A 17,541-nucleotide genomic window follows, 5' to 3' on the forward strand; every position below is an offset into this window, starting at 1 on the left:
ATTTTTCACAATGACAGTTGCCAACAATGTGAAACAACTAAAGGCCGTTACGCGCTTGGTATTAACTCAACTTAAGGATTGTTTCCATGTGACTGCTTCCATGTGTTAGCGCATGTGCACTTAAAAATTTTTTCTTTTTTAAAGTACGCACGCGCTAAGGGAAGAATTAGCGAGCTTTTATGCGCCATAGCAAAATTAAATTATTTTAGATAAATAACAAGATAACTGCACAGCTGTGGAATCAATGTTAAAACGGAGCTGGGTTTTTTTTGCGACTGAGGATACACAAAGCCCATTTCTAATCATCAACGTATTGCAAAGAAATAAAAAGTCAAGGCTCGCTTGCCTAGCATTTGCAACAGGTAATGCTAGACTAATTACTAAAAATTGCTTTTATTACTTTTCAGAAACGCAAGACTGATGAATGACTGATGAAAGATATCTGCGATAGTCAACCGTTGTTTTATGGGTTGAAGGCTAGTCCAATAGAACACCCTTTGAGACATGGTCTGCATAAAATTTCTGCAAATCTGAGCAATTTCAGACTAGTTCCATTGTTATGTGGTGTTGTATATATTCCCAAGATCTTTTGCGCAAATCGACAGGCAAAATAAGCATGCGATAAGCCGTAGACCAACCAGCCTATTACTACAAACTTTAATTTTGAGTACAGGCATCTTAATTTGATCTTAAAATTAAAATCTAGTTTTTGCATGCAAATTATAATTTACCTTATACATCAGTGAAAAAAATGCTACTAGATACTTTTTACCCTTAACTTGACCTGTCAGGGTGAACTGATAATTAGACTTTAAATTTAGTTAGCCATTACAGGATAATTATACGATACATGTAGTAAAATGAGCTGCTTGTGCAGCTAATTACACGGTAGAGATCTGATTTGCTTAAATTTCTGTACTTTTCTTCAATATTGATATTCTAATAGTCATCTACCTAGTTCCATAGCATGTTATGCTTCAATAAAAAGCAAAAAAAGAACAAGAAACGACGGCGCGCGAAAGATATTTATTTTTAAACTCATACCGGCTAATTAACTGTCTAAATGCAGACTTTGCTGGCACTGCATGGCCTCAGCTTCATCACAAGAATTATGACGGCTGTTACTGTATAATTAGCCATATATATTTTGTATATATATACATATATATAATTAGCAGATTCAATTTATGAATGCTCTTGAAACCACAACACTGATTTATGGAAAAAACATTGAAAAGACGTAGTCAGCCGTGAAAAAAATGGAGAAGTCATACATTACAATATCGACATGTTAAAGACAATTGTGGAAATTTCAGCAAAAAAGTTCTGTACCGTATTATAGTCCTTTCAGCGTGGACTAACTGTCCTGTCACATGCTAATTATCAGTTCTCCCTGAATGTTAACTTACTTCTTCTATAGTCTGGCCCATTTTATAATCTGTCGATTTTTCAGATTTTATGCACAAGCGTGGAATTTCCGTCAAAACATAAACATCAAAGCTCGTTTATACCACTAGGATAAAATATTTAATTCTATTGCTGTGAAGCAAACACAATAAATTATGATGTATGAAAAAAGCATTATAGCTAAGATTTGCAGAATTGTTATTACAAAAGCTGTATATGCTTACCTACTACTTTGTGGCTAGCTTAAATGGAAACTTGAGAAAAAAGCACAAAATAGCTAGCTAGCTGTCTGTATATATATATATATATTGCCATCTGACACTTACTACGTAGCTGGTCTGCTATATACGTCCGTGATAGCCAAAATAATAAAAAAACATTTTACTAAGATTTACATAGGTATGATAGTATAAAAAAACATACGAAGCATTTACAAGACAAAAAGGGATCTTTTTCAAAGCTGAGCTATGCAGCTTTAAAATGGCAGATTAAACGTCAATTTTACTAACCGCGTCCGAGATACGCATATCCTGACTTCAATCCCAGAAGATCAGTGTTTTGTTCGAGCTTTCAGCCTAAACTAGAAGCTGTGTGTTCCACAGCTAATAGATTCAAATGTAGTATTCTAAGGGAAAAAAATTCGGCTGAAAGACAAACACAATTCAGCATTCTCGTTGGCGGGCACGTGGAAATGCTGTCCGTCAACATGTCATCTTCCAGAAATCATACATATCATTATTTAAACATAATAGTCCTGCATGCGTCGAGTCACCATTCCACCTGTCAGAATACTGAAGTACGGCGACGTTGCTTTTCACTACACCGTGTGGCGATATGTCACTTGCATGTTCTAAAAGTCCGTTTCTTATATCCCAACTTCGCAACTGATTGTCACTCCCAACTAAAATAAATAAAAAATATAAAATAAACATGAAAAATAAATATAAAAAAAAAAAATAAAAAAAAAATTATGGGGTTGATCACGAGTTTGTTGTGGTATTTCTCTTCGTGCTCTCGTTGTACAGTGATAGTAACAGTCCTATACGTTTCTTTTTTTAAAAAAAGAGACTCTTTATTTTTCCATTAAAAACAAAAAGGTCCTGGGAATTGGGTTGGGTAAAACTTAAACAATTATGATTCAATGGTTTGACTACGACATCAAAAATTTTGAAAAAAATAAAACAAGAGCAAACACACAATTTCTTACTTTCTACACGATTCTGTTTTACAAGAGTAGAAGAAAAGATATTGAGTTTACCTGCAAAAAGAAACTCTCCACGCGCATCGACCTCAAAAGATAAATTCGAATGGTTATTAACGTGTCCTTTATATTTTAAAACAGCTTTACGCATGCGCATATCTGCCAGAAAGATCTAAATAAAGTGTCGAAATTTAGAAAGTCAGAAGTGGGATAAAGTAAGATAATTTCTGGGAAAAAAAAACAGTGCTTCTCCAGTTGATATGTCCCTAAATTTTTCCTCAGTAATAGAAAAGAAGAAATGATTTTTGGGTTCTTCATATAGGGAATATTTTCTCCGTAACTTGAAAATGTTTCAGCATGATTTTAAGGTGGTATCGGAAGGTTTATAAAGAAGAATTAAATTGTTGTATTTTCAGCGGTGCAAATGACATCTGGACATGATCAAAATTTAACTTTTACGTGCTTTAATTTTTGAACTGGACAAAAATAAAACTACATCACACACATAATTCTCCTCATAAAATCTGTACCTGTACTTAATATTGGAGCTCGACAAAAATTTATATACTGCCTCCGCCCTAAACCTATTAGTATCTCTACTTACAACTCCATTCCAATTACTCGCTATGATATAATTTTCATCTTGTAGTGTTTTCATGCAATCGATGCTGTGACATTTTTTAAAGCAGGAGACGTGAACAAATTCGTTGGATCGATAATCTAATTGATGAATGAGACCTGCTTGACATCCAATCAACAAACAGGGTGACTAAATCATACAGAAACTGAAAAATTAGTTAGAAACACACTCATACAATCATTAACAAAAGAGCGTGTAGTCTTATCTGGTGCTGACGCAGTGCAGATTGACAAGCTCCACAAACATTAGGGATTGGAAATCAATTACAACAAAACATATTTTTATATTTGATACCCAGTTCTTGTTTTATGAGTGACGTTAATAGGTAATAGGTTAAAATCCTGAGAAAAAAAAGTAGAACAGCAAAATACAGATTCCTTGATAAAAAACACATGCGGTGGAGGAGTTCAGAAAATATCCAATCAGCCTGTGAACTTACCGTCTTACAGAAAGTTAACACTTGAGGAGCTGATTTTATGGAAAGTTTTCTTGAAGTGCCATTCACATCAAAAAGAATTATTGAACCACTACGATCACCTAGAAAAAATTGACATGTAACAGGTGTGACCATGGAAAAACTGCTGAGGGTTTAGCAGAACAAACAAAAAATAATCATATAAATGGATGTGTTGTTGCATCTTCTGTTTTTGGTGTCTAAACACATTTAAATCTAAATGGTTCAGCGTCTTAAATTCCTAATGTCAGAAAAAAATAATTAAAAGTGAGTTATTTATCAACAATTTTTCTCCCAACAAATGGTGAACAATAGCTTCCTGAAACATGAGGTAAAACTTAAAGCACAAAATAACACCAAAAGGAAAGGATAGTTGATAGTCTGGTATGATGACAATGATTTGCTGTTAGAAGATTAATAGACTCGTCTATACAGTCTCATGTTTTCTTTCAATATTTGGATACAGCTAGTCTAATTCGTTCGTTCGTTCGTTCGTTCGTTCGTTCGTTCGTTCGTTCGTTCGTTCGTTCGTTCGTTCGTTCGTTCGTTCGTTCGTTCGTTCGTTCGTTCGTTCGTTCGTTCGTTCGTTCGTTCGTCCTTAAACTAAAAAGATGGCAGCACGGGCAGACGTGCGTTCGATAATGCTACTTGCTGTTTTGTTTATGGTTTCTAATTATGGTATTTCTTGTTATGGTTGTGGTGAAAGTATTAGAAGAAATCAAACCTCTGAGAAATGCTGCTCCTGTGGAAATATTTTCCATCTTAAATGCCTTACAGACAGAATAGATGAAAACATAGAGAAATTTTACTGCAGCGAATGTATCCCACCAGATGAACCCAAAATTCCGTATACCTTTGATCCTGTTATGTCAGACTTCATTGCAAAGAGAGGCATGAAATTTCTACATCAAAACATAAATGGGATCTGCGAAATCGTTAGTTTCTCTGAGACACACACAAACGACACTGTATTGAATTCGGAGCTATTTGTCCCGGGGTATATACTTGAGAGAAAGGATCGCGAGAATGGTCGTGATGGTGGTGTTTCTTTTTATATTCAGGAAGATTTACAATATCGCAGAAGGTGTGATTTAGAGATCGATGGAATTGAGTTTTTGTGGATAGAATTATTTATTCCGAAATCAAAATCTTTGTTACTCTGCTCAGCTTATCGACCCCTGGATTCCTCAAAGTTTCTTGATAAAAATTTCATCTCAAAGTTTGATAATATGTTGGATACAATATCAGTTGAAAATAAAGAAACAATTATATGTGGTGATTTCAATTGTGATTACAATCTCCCAAGAGTACACTCTAACATAAAAGATCTGGTTAAACTGTATAACTACAGTCAGGTCATTAAATCGTCTACACGCATTTCAAAAGAAAGTAGAACACTAATTGATTTAATTTTTACAACCGATAAATCAAAATAAACGACTCTTTAGTGTACACTAACTCTCTCAGCGATCACTGCCTAATCGGAATCAGCCGAAAAGCAAACTGTAAACGATATCCTTAAAAGAACATCAAAGCACGTGATTACTCAAAATACAACAAAGAAGATCTAAAGAATGAAATTCGCAACGTGCCATTGGAGAATTGTTTAACTGTCACCGACTTAAACCAAGCATAGAACTTATTCAAATACTACTTATCAACCGCAATCAATAAACATGCGCCACTTAAAGAAAAAACTGTACGTGGAAAATCCAACCCCTGGATAACCAGAGAAATCAGAAACTTAATGAATACGCGAGATTATCATTATCGCCGTTTTAAACGATCAAATTCTACCGGAGATTGGGAAAGTTATAAATCTTACCGAAACTCTGTAACCAATCGCATTCGTGTTGCAAAGGCAAACCACGTTCGTGCTGCTCTGAAAGAATCTTCAGCAAATCCAAGAGATTTTTGGAAACAAATTAAGTCGTGCTTACCTACTAAAGATTCGTCAAGTCCGAGCAAAACATTCGTAATCAATGGAACAGTAACATCCAATATTCGATCAATTGCGAACAATTTTTGCTCTTTTTTCACCAAAGTTGGTTCAAGTCTCATGAAATCATCAATACCCAACTTTACTTGGAAACTGTTCAACATACGTAATTATATGCGAACGATTAATAAAAGGAATGTATCATTTAAATTCCAACCAGTGACAATTAATCAGGTGAATAGAGTACTAAAATCGGTTAAAACGGCTAAAGCTGCTGGTATTGACACTATCCCCGGTAGGATAATTAAAGACATCTCAAACGAACTAGCTGCACCTGTCATGTTCTTGATAAACAAGAGTTTGGAAACTGGTACATTTCCAACCCGTGAAAAATCTGCAAAAATAACACCATTGCATAAATCTGGCGATCGCTCAAACATAGATAACTACCGACCCATTTCCGTACTAAATGTGTTGTCTAAAGTCATCGAACGAATCGTCTACGACCAGCTAGCTGATTATTTAGAAAATCAAGATCTATTGAGTGAGCACCAATATGGTTTTCGACGAAAAAGATCTACACGTGAAGCGGTTAAATCACTTGTTGACGATATAAGATACAATATGGATAAAAGTAAGACAACCGGAGCTCTATTCATTGATTTGAGAAAGGCCTTTGATACCGTAAACCATGGCTGCCTTCTCCAGAAACTGCCTTATTATGGTATTACTAGCACTGAAATTGATTGGTTAAGCAGTTATCTTTTTAATCGAAGTCAAACTGTTTTCATTGATGGAGCATACTCAGATCCTGAAAATATGACGCATGGTGTACCCCAAGGTTCCATTCTGGGTCCATTGCTATTTATTCTTCTTATCAATGACTTACCGTGCCAATTGAAACACTGTCGAGTATTGATGTATGCTGATGACACAGTCATATATTCATCAAGCAAGTCGTTGGATGAAATTGAACATTGTATAAATTTGCATGCAAATATCATTCACGATTGGATGAAGGAAAATTGCCTAATTCTTAATCCAAAAAAGGGCAAAACAGAATTTGTCGTCTTTGCGTCCCGAAAACCACAAGCCTCTGTCAATATTGTGATCGATCAAAATGATATAAACCAACCAGATTATTACGAATACCTTGGGATTCAACTGGATACTCACCTTAACATGAACCATCACCTTAAAAAAACATACAAGCGTATAACCTCACGCATCAAACTTTTATATAAAATACGTTACAAAATTTCTCCAAATGTTGCTGAAACCATCTTTAACTCAATGATCCATCCACTGTTCTTTTACTGCTACGACATATTTGGTGGAATGAATAAAACATGGATTGGAAAATTTGAGTCCTTGCTGAGAAGAGCTAAGCACATCATCAAAACCCGCAAGAATTGGTCAACATTCGTCACTCAAAGAAAACGGAAAGTAGCAATTGATGTGTTCAAAGCCGTTAACGATATTACTGTTGACAGCAATTACAAATTGGTTAGCCATTCGATTAACACCAGAGGAAATAGATCTAAATTAGTCTTACCTATCATCAAGACGGAAGCTGGTCGGAAGCTTACGTATTATCAAGGAGCTTTAGTTTTTAATAGTCTCCCCTCTAATATCAGGGAAGAAAAGAGTATGATAAATTTTAAAAAGTTTTTGAAACAAAGTGAGTTCTAGGTCTATTACCTTAGCTTGATTAATTTTTTGCTGAGACACCCTGTAGCTAAAAGGCTTTGTGAATTTAGAATCCTATTTTTCAAATTCGATTTTGGCAACTTACCTTAGCTTGATCCTATACGCTACAGGGTGTCTCGGAGATACGCTATTGTTTCTCTGATTTCTAATGTTGTAAAGTTTGAATCCTAAACTCAAATTTTTTCTAATTCCCATTTTTGCTAATTTTTCTGTTCATAGTCTGCTATTTGATTCTTATGTTCTTTTCTTTCTTTTTTTCTAACATTCTCATAATTTTATATATATTATTTAAAAACAAAAAACAATTTTTGGCTCTTTGTTTACTTTGTTTATTTTTGTTTTAACAGGTCACTCGTTGATAACAGTGCAGATATATTATATCATACTGAAGATGTAAACCTGTATAAATATGATTAATAATAATAATAATAATAATAATAATAATAATAATAATAATAATAATAATAATAATAATAATAATAATAATAATAATAATAATAATAATAATAATAATAATAAAAATAATAAAAATAATAATAATAATAATAATAATAATAATAATAATAATAATAATAATAATAATAATTCAATTTCTCCCAAACAAAAAAAAAACATAGCGTGCACAAAATACAATTTCTTATCCTGATCTATTGAGATAGAAGATTAAATATTTTTATCGCGATATAAAAAATATTTTATAAGGTTTTTAAAACTGTTTATGGCTTTTGAATAGATATATTTCACCTTGTTCTGCAAAATACATACGTTGTGGTCGACAAATTTTTACTTATTTCGCAAGTGCAATCTAGTTAGCAAAAATCAAATATGTATTTATTCTGCAAAAAACACAATAGTCAAAAAATTTCGTAAAATTTGTGAAATACGTACCAAACAAACCAACCGCAAACTTTTAATTTATTTTGTCACGTTCAGTCTCACGAAAAAAAGCACGCAATAATAATAATAATAATAATAATGTCTTGACGATAAGTACAACAAAAACGGTTGTTGTAAAAAAACAAAAATTAGTAATAATATAAACAAATTCTTATTTTAAATAACATTAGATAAAGCCTAGCAATTTTTACTTCTTTCTAAACTCTTAAAGTCTTATGATGTCATAAGGAGTGTTCTTTGATTAATTTTATTGAAAAGCAAACAGAGTAGAAAACGAGCATGGCCGCATGGCTTTACAAAAAGTTACCAATTCATATAACTTGTAAAGTCTAATTTCAAAGCAGCGGTAACAACGGCTGATTGACCTTGATAGCCCTGTTATCAAAAACAGTGATGCTGCACAATAGAAAAGCTTTGAATCTTCAAATTTGTTGATTACTTCCCCTGGCACATAAAACATGCGAAGCTTGCTTTATATAGCAAAAAATCAAAACCATTTTTACGAAGCACTAAGATGAAAATTTATAAAAATCGAAATTAATCATAGTCGCAACAAATATATATTATAAAAAGTGTTTATATGCAAGCGAAACAATACTTTTACACTCGACAAAACTAATCGTATAAATTCATATGATTTACACATACTCGATCGTATACACTTAGGTCTCTAAAGTTATGTTGAAAGTGCTTATCTGATATTTCCCGCACTCTGGGCGTGTTAATAGCGCTAGATTAACTGTCAAAATACTATAGAAAGGTGCATAAACACAGCTCGGTATAAATGGAAATTTGATGATATAAAGTCCGTCATCATCAACAAGGAGCTCACAAATCGGAGCGACGCTGCAATCTGCAAGATGAAGTTGTTTGGCATTATTTACAGCAACGCATAGGTTTCCATTTTTTAACTTATTGTTTTCGTAAGAAAACAACGTCTCTGGCGAAATCGTACAGTTTCCAGCTACCACCAAGTTCAATTCATTTCTTCGCGCGCATCGAATCGCGGTGATTGTTAAATGTATTTGAAATTTACCACAATAGTTCTTTGTGTCGTAAAAGAAATAATTAACACTAGTCACCAGTCTTTTTAGACATCTATTGTCTGCAAGCAATTCACAAACGTAACCTCCGCCGTTGTCAGCTAATATGTTCACAGATTTGCATGCAGGTTCGCATACACAATATCCGAAACACTTTCCGTGACTTTTGACTATCTCTTTTTGTATTGGTGTTATATTAAGCTTCTTATTTTCGCTTATTTCGTATAACAAAATATCGTCCCTTGCGAAAGCATGCAATATGAAGAAAAGTAAAAGAAACATTCCGTACCTTTCTTCTGTCAGTTTGAAACTAGCAGAAGTAGCACAAAACACATCTTTGTATATTATTAATTTTTTTGTTTACCGTGGTATTGAATGAAATGAATTCTTGAATAATAAATGGAAAATGGTACTTAGACCTTTGATCTAAAATTAGCATTTTTTGGTCTTTAAAAACAAAAAACTGGACCGAATTGATATAATAGAGATCAGATGTTATTTTCAAGTGAATCCCGCGAATTTTTATTTTGTAGGAACCTTTGACCTAAATTTAATTTACAAATCTTCAACTCTCGTTATAATTTAAAATTCTCTTTATTGTTAATACTTTAATAATTAATAGTAACTTTCTGTTTGTTTAAAAGAGTTGCGCCGCAGCTTCGGAATCCCCGCAGTACCCGTTTTTCACGGATTTTGTTTTTGCTGTTTGCACGGAGTAAGAAGACTAATAAGAAAGTCAGTTTTTTTGTGAATAACCAATCCATGTTCTTTGCAGCCTTGACATGCCAAGGAAGGAATTTGCAACGGCTAGGGCCACGCTAACAGTTAGCATTATTTTAATTTCAAAGTGGTGTGGCGGTGTTGGGCTGAGCTTTGTAAGTCACTTTGTCACGTTTTAATTTTCTAAAAGCTTTCTATTTTTGTAATAATTGTTTTCCATACGTTAAGATAAATATATTTTCACGTTTTGTAGCCATAAACAAATCTTAAACAAACCAATTTTAAAATTTTGGCTACAAACGTAGATTTTGAGAGAGCATCCTAAACGCAGCTACTTAGCTAATATTATTTTATGCTGATCTTTTAATGTTTTAATCTGTATTTTGTCTGTCGGCGAAAAACGGTCGTGCTAACCACGCACGAAAACTTCAAGCTACAAATGTGATATATTTTACTCTAATCACCTTAAAAAATAAAACTGGAAAGCTAGTTGCTATCTAGAGCTACCTGGTAATAAAGCTTAAGGCGAAACAGTACATACCCAGGTAAGTCAGTTATATCTACACTGTATAAGTAGCTATACCTAGATTGTATGCCAAACTAATTTTGCAAATAATACAAAGTAAAAAAAAAACCATATGTTTACTACTTCATTACAAAACTAAAAATTTGTGTCTATGTTATTCTGTATTTTTGATATGTATATTTCGCGGAATAGATATGGAAATGGGACATTCTTTTAGAAAATTGAACACGCATAAACGAAGTAGGACGACTAGCAGACACAAAATATGGGAAGTACCTCATCAGAGATATTTCGAATTTTTTTTTTGGAACGCTAGGTGCGATTTTTATTCTTTTAAAGTTGTCCGTGATCCGTCTAAAATAAGACCCCGCAAATGTTTATTTGGTTAGGGAAATTAATTAACCACCTAACTCCCAACTCTAATGTAACATTTGACTGGTTAAGGTTAAAAAGATATCATATCAATGTAATAACTAACTCATAGAAGAAAAATCAAAACATTGATTAAACAGCGAACACAAAAATTTGGGGACAAAAAGGCCTAGTTTTCACAGATAAGGTTATAGGTGTCCTGTCATCAAAAGCTGCTGCGTAAAGGCATGAAAACGTACTGTTTTGTAGCTGTAAGTAGCCAAAATTGCAGCCAGAAAGTGTCGAAACACAAACCTGCGCAGAACATGTTTGAATCCGGTTCATACTGATTCCATGCAACACAATTAAAGTATGCGTTTTTCTTTTTCAGTTTTACAACACTTTCTCTTTCAGCTTCTAAAGAATATAGGCATAAATTCTGTTAGATTAAATTCGCACAGACTGTAGAATCTAAATGCATTAAGAGCTTTTGTTTTTTATTTTCACTAAAAAAAAGAATTCGTCGCAATTTTATCATTCAAACCCTCTTTCTCTTTTTTCTGATCAGAGCATGCAATGTTAACGAAACCTTTTATTGCTAAACTGTTTATGAATGACTGCCACAAGAAATTAGTTAGTAGGAACAGCAATACTAAAATCCAGAGGAAAGACGAAGTTCGTTTTCACAAGTAATTTTATAGGCCGTTTCTATACTAGGTCATTTGGTTAGATTCAAAATCTCAATATGCGGTTATGACGCCAACATTGCCATTTTTCTCCAATTCTGCGGCCTTTGTTGGCCCTGACGCGGATTTTGTTGTAAAGCAAATGTCTTAAAAAGTGCAATCAGCGCTATTTAAACGCTGCTTATGTAACCTGCGCATGCGTAAAAATAGTAAGCCCTTCACGAGTAAACTCGTTGACTTCAGCACACATAAACAATTGATGATTTCGTCAACTTCGTAAAATAGCTAAAAAAGTGCCATCGTCTCAATATCTTAGTAAGGGGTTATAGGTTTTCAACCTTCTACACAAAAACGTTCCTTTTGTGGTGATCATGTGATCTTAAAATTATCGATGTTTTTATATTTAAAACTAACCCCAATCACTATATTTGTGAGAAATCTGAGCGAGGTTTAACAGCTACTAATAATCAATGATTGTAAAAGAGCTGAATAAAAATAAACTCGATTAAAAATAAACTCGTGAATTACCTTCACTACTTAGGAAAACACTTTGTCTTACTTACTCGCTCACAAAATTCGAAAAAGTTTGTAACCTGAGAAATAGCGTATATACCAGCTATATTTTTTTGTAAGTTAATTAAAGGTTGAAAACATTTTACACTAAAAATGGGAAACATTAAAAAAGCCATCACACAAATCTAATTCACTAGTTGTCGTGTAACAAAGGAATGTGTTGGAAGAATCACAACAAGTCTATAGCGTTAATAATAAAGACAATCTTACGGAGATCAGCTGTTAAGGTCGAAATTACAATACTTGACGATTTTTTAATAAAACCTGGTCGTAACAACGTTTCTGTTACTTGAGAATAACTATTAAAGTGTCAAGAAAAATAAACAAAAAACTAACAAGAACTGGTATTCTACAGGCTACATTGCTATAAATGGAAACAAAGATAAAAAAAGATACAGTATTCTTTAAACAAAGATAAAAAGAAAAAAGATACAGTATCCTTTTGTCATCATTGGGCTCCCAACAAAATGATGTGACCTGCAAAAAAAAAACAATAGGAACACAAACTCGAAAAACAACAACAAACAAACAAAACAAACAAAAAACGAACAAACAAACAAAAAACAAACAAAACAAACAAAAAATCGAACAAACAAAAACAAACAAAACCCAACGAACAAACAAACAAAACAAACAAAAAATCGAACAAACAAAAACAAACAAACAAACAAAAACAAACGAACAAACAAACAAACAAAACAAAACAAAACAAAACAAAACAAAACAAAACAAAACAAAACAAAACAAAACAAAACAAAACAAAACAAAACAAAACAAAACAAAACAAAACAAACAAACAAACGAACACACGAACAAACAAACAAACAAAACAAACAAAAAAATGGAACAAACAAACACAAACAAACGAACAAACAAAACAAACAAAAAATGGAACAAACAAAACAATTAAACAAAACAAACAAACAAACAAACAAAAATCGAACAAACAAAAACAAACAAATAAAAACAAACAAATAAAATAAACAAACAAACATAAAATAAAAAAGTCAAAAATGGTTACTTACATTCGTATTATCGCATACAATTTTGTCCAAGGAGAACTTAACTGTTTTCGGCCTCTTTCTCATGCTGCTTGAATAAACATCATATTCACATAAACTGTAATAGAGAAAAAGAAAAAAATCTTATTACAAACAGCCAAAAATATCATATCACAAAAAATCAGGGTTTAAACTCTTCTTAACTATCCAAATGGATATGGACATCTCTCTACAAATAAAAACAATAATCGCCACTATGACCTCCATCAGAAATCATTCAGCTTTTCCATATCACAATATGACAGGGTGACCACAGATTTAATGTTTTACAATTTTAGGGGAAATATGACGTTTTGGAGTGAGAATAACTTACAGCTGTTTCACATTTTAGGAAATCATTTAGAAGAAAATAGACTGGTTAATCTTTTTTAAAAATATGTGCTCTGGGCCTAGTTGAGTGACTTGGGTTCAAATAGGTGTGTGCAAAAATTACAATTAATTTTATCTAGCTAGGAACTTCAGATCTTCCAGCTTTGGAATTATATTCGAATTTATGCCTTTTTTTATTTATTATTTCACTCAATCACTTAATTATTTTTTGGACAATCATCTTGGAGTTGCTTCATTGATCATTACAATGCCTTACGCACTCGTTGTCACCAATGCCTTGATGACACATTGGGTGTCATCAAGGCATCCCTCTCAGAACAAGTGCTACACACTATTGAGTTTAAACCTTTTATTTTGGATTTAGTGTTAAAGAAAGACAGATTTTAGTTATCTTATGTTTTTTATATTGAGAAAACAAAGTAATTATAATTCCAACTTCAAAAGGTTACCAATAAAAAATCGATGGTCATTTACAGGCAACCAAAATGCTATCAGAAAAAAATAACAAAATAAAATAACTTAAACCTATTTGTAAGATATCCGCAATTTTTGACAAGTACAAGAAGTTTTCGTCCACATTGCGTAATTCTAGTTCCCTGCACATAGCAGCCATCATTGTTTGGTATTGGGTAAGGAAAACTCTTGGATTTTCTTGAAAAAACCATGTTGGATAGAAAGTTATGCTCTTGTAATCTAAAAAAAAAATGCTTAAAACAGGTTTAAAACATAGAAGCAGGTAGACAATTCTTGATAACATATCACAGGAGGTGGAAGTATGAATATCTGTTGGGAATAAATTGTTTTCTGAAAAGTTAAAACTAGCGAGATTTTCTTGTTATTTAAATCTAAATTTTCATTCATTAAACTTTGAAATTGTGAGATACACGCCAAAAAAGTTTAATGTAAACCGTACCAGCTATGAACACGGTTTTTTTAAGAACAAAAAACCTGAACAATTAAGTCTTAAATGCAATGATTCCGCCTATTGAATTATTACCTTCTGAAATTAACAATGCTGGTTCCATGTATGGAACGGTTATATACTTCCTTTGCAAATGAACACTGCTTCTAGATCACAAAAAGACAAATCATTTTTTACTGCTATAACAACGTCCTTACTTAAGTACAACTAAAGCAAATTTTCAATGTTTACAGACTTTTAAGATCTTGGGTTATTTGGTTTTAACCCAAAATCTTAAAAGATGCAATTTATGCTGGTGCCAGCATGCTCTTTCTGGACTGTTTTCTAATGCAAGAATTCTGAGAAAGTGGAGCTTTTGCAACATATAACTTTTGATCATTGATCAGGAAGATTGGAATATTCGAAATCGCATTTTACTCAATTCTGCTTCTCTGATACTCCCTTCAGTAACCTCACCATTTTTTCATGGAATAAAAAATAACCTTGTCTCCAATAATATTATTTAGAGTACTATATAATTTCGACGATTTTATAAAGACCTATGTTCTTAAATATTTCTGCCGCATAGCAATGTGAGTAGGCTCTTACAACTATTTTAAATGTAGAAATGTTTTAGAGTGTGTGCATAACATTACAATACAGACGGTTTAATGTTATGACCAGAGTGAAGATATGTATGATAAAAATACATGTCTATTCGTCGAATATCAAAATATATCCACTTGAGACAAGTATTACTTCATGATACTCAGCCAAGCAAAATATTTTTCTACTGAGTATGTATAAATCGGATATTCAACAAGAACGGGTCATGCATTTTTTCCAATGACCAAATAACTCTAAATCTGCAATTTTCTGGGTAAGCCTGTATAAGCCCTATATGTTCACTCACAAAATTCGATTGCAAACCGATGTGCAGCTCCTAAGTTATGGGGTCGTCAGTAAAAAATTAAGAGGCTTGGGACGAGCAAAAGAGTGTTATTTTGTTAAAAAATTTATGTTAATCAATTCACCTTTATAATATCTATGCATTGAATGCATATCCCTTAACAGGTCTAAAATTACTGATAACAGCAAAATGTCAAAGTTTGCTATTACTGAAATATGACATCATAATTTATGCAGCATAAGTAAATCTGAAATTCTTTAAAAATGTGGATATCTTGAGAACGAAAAGAGCTCTTTAACAATTTAGGAAAACTTGTTAATCAACTTTGTGAGATCTATGATAAGCTAAGCCCATCATTTTATACCTCTGGTTCCCTTTAAGTTTAAACAAAATATATTTATGCTTGAAATTAGAGTGGACACCCTGTTACAGGTATATAAATTTGCATGTGAATGTATACACCTAATAAGTTTAGGTAAAGTGTTTATTATTGCATAGAACAGAATTGTGCCGAAAGCGAATTTACGTTTGACCAGCAAATGAATTAAAAAGCCAAAAAAACATTCCTTTTATGAATTTCTAGAGAATTTAAGTTGTGTGCGGTAATTGGTCTTTATGTTTGTATCATTGACATTGTGTGGATACACATTTCCGGATGGTATTAATAATGAATCTAAAAATGATATGTAATCTAAAAAGAAACCCCTAAAATTCAGTCAAAGGTAAGCCAACAGGCCATTCTGGTCATCACTTTTTAAATTTAAAACTCCACCTTTGCCGCATTGATTGAAATATATACATCAATAACAGCGACAAACCTTTCTATGTTTGTTGTCACATTTTCTAACAGTTGGTAGTTTGGGTGGCGGTTTAAAATCTTTTGTGATTTTGAAATATTTCTTCTTTTGCTCATTGTAATAATAACCATGGATACTTCTCACTAAAAATATAAAATAAAACATAAAAAACAGAAAGCTATTTATGTACATGTAAATTTTTGTGACTTTGGATATATGAATGAATGAATGAATAAATAAATAAATGAATGAATGAATGAATGAATGAATGAATGAATGAATGAATGAATGAATGAACGAATGAATTAAGATATTAAAGAGAACTACCAAAATAGAAGAGAAATACTGTACAACCCATGCTAGCATGGAAAACGGACGTTAAGCCGAGAATGAATGATGAATGAATGGACAAACAGAAAAAATAATAATTTTATATCTTGCAGAGGATCTTTTGAAATTTAAAAAAAAAACTTTTTTCTTTCTTAAAGATATTTCAAATTTGAGATTATTTATTATTATTATTATTATTATTATTATTATTATTATTATTATTATTATTATTATTATTATTATTATTATTATTATTATTATTATTATTATTATTATTATTATTATTATTATTATTAATTTGTGATGTCTTATTATGGCTGTGAAAAATTACGTACATCACAATCTACCTGTTATTAAAGATAAGGTCACTACCAAATTTTTATTATTTCAAAGTTTTGATTTTGTGATATATATAAAAAAATAATCTATGCTAACTACATTATTTAATTCTGAATGATGATGTCATAAGGTTAGATAGAAAACTGCGATATTAAATATTTTTAAAATTCAAAAGCTTCGATAAGCAACTATAACATATAAAAAATAATTTTTTGTGCTATGGTTCCTTCATACAAACTTTAATAATATTCCACTATAAAACACTAATTGCAAATCGTAGCTACAGAGTGGTCAAAAAAAGTTCAAGGGGCACTAGTACCATTTTAAGAAGTTCTAAATTTTTGTAACACTGTGGAAAATCAGGTGAGCAAGAATATCACAATTTCATATGTTGTTGTTTTTAAATTCCTGTCCATTAATTGAAATAAAGGTTAAAAAATAATTCAATCAAGATAAAATTAATACAAAAGATTTACTTACCTTTCATTGTATGTTATATTTTTTATTTTACACTAGGAAAAAAAAACAATAAAAAACTACATCTTAAATAAGGTATATCAGATACAAGAATTTCTATTCACTTCATTTGCATATATTTGCAAATTAGTAATAACAACATAATTTCTATGAGTACCTCTTTGTAACAAAATATTTTACTGTGGTTGATTGTTAACATTAGACTAGAGGACACAATCTTTAGGCTGGTGAAAACTTGTCTGTAGACTG

The 17,541-nt window shown here is 32.0% G+C and overlaps 2 protein-coding genes across 2 annotated transcripts in view; both read right to left on the reverse strand.

Annotated features, from left to right (window-relative positions):
• The window catches only part of LOC130656601 (uncharacterized), a 57,384-nt gene that overhangs the window by 17,399 nt on the left and 22,444 nt on the right, over positions 1–17,541 (reverse strand). The gene's annotated exons all lie outside the window — the stretch shown is intronic.
• Positions 1,690–17,426, reverse strand: LOC130656595 (DDB1- and CUL4-associated factor 4-like). Its single transcript, XM_057459484.1, has 12 exons — positions 17,296–17,426; positions 16,168–16,289; positions 14,536–14,606; positions 14,064–14,231; positions 13,173–13,266; positions 12,581–12,624; positions 12,358–12,446; positions 11,204–11,305; positions 3,688–3,785; positions 3,213–3,377; positions 2,666–2,780; positions 1,690–2,308 (listed from the first exon to the last, which is right to left on the reverse strand). Exons 1-12 carry the CDS (start codon positions 17,300–17,302, stop codon positions 2,109–2,111), a joined length of 1,275 nt encoding a protein of 424 aa, XP_057315467.1. The 5' UTR covers positions 17,303–17,426; the 3' UTR covers positions 1,690–2,108.

The sequence above is a fragment of the Hydractinia symbiolongicarpus genome, chromosome 9 (genome assembly GCF_029227915.1).
Source record: "Hydractinia symbiolongicarpus strain clone_291-10 chromosome 9, HSymV2.1, whole genome shotgun sequence".
Classification (NCBI taxonomy): Eukaryota; Metazoa; Cnidaria; class Hydrozoa; order Anthoathecata; family Hydractiniidae; genus Hydractinia; species Hydractinia symbiolongicarpus.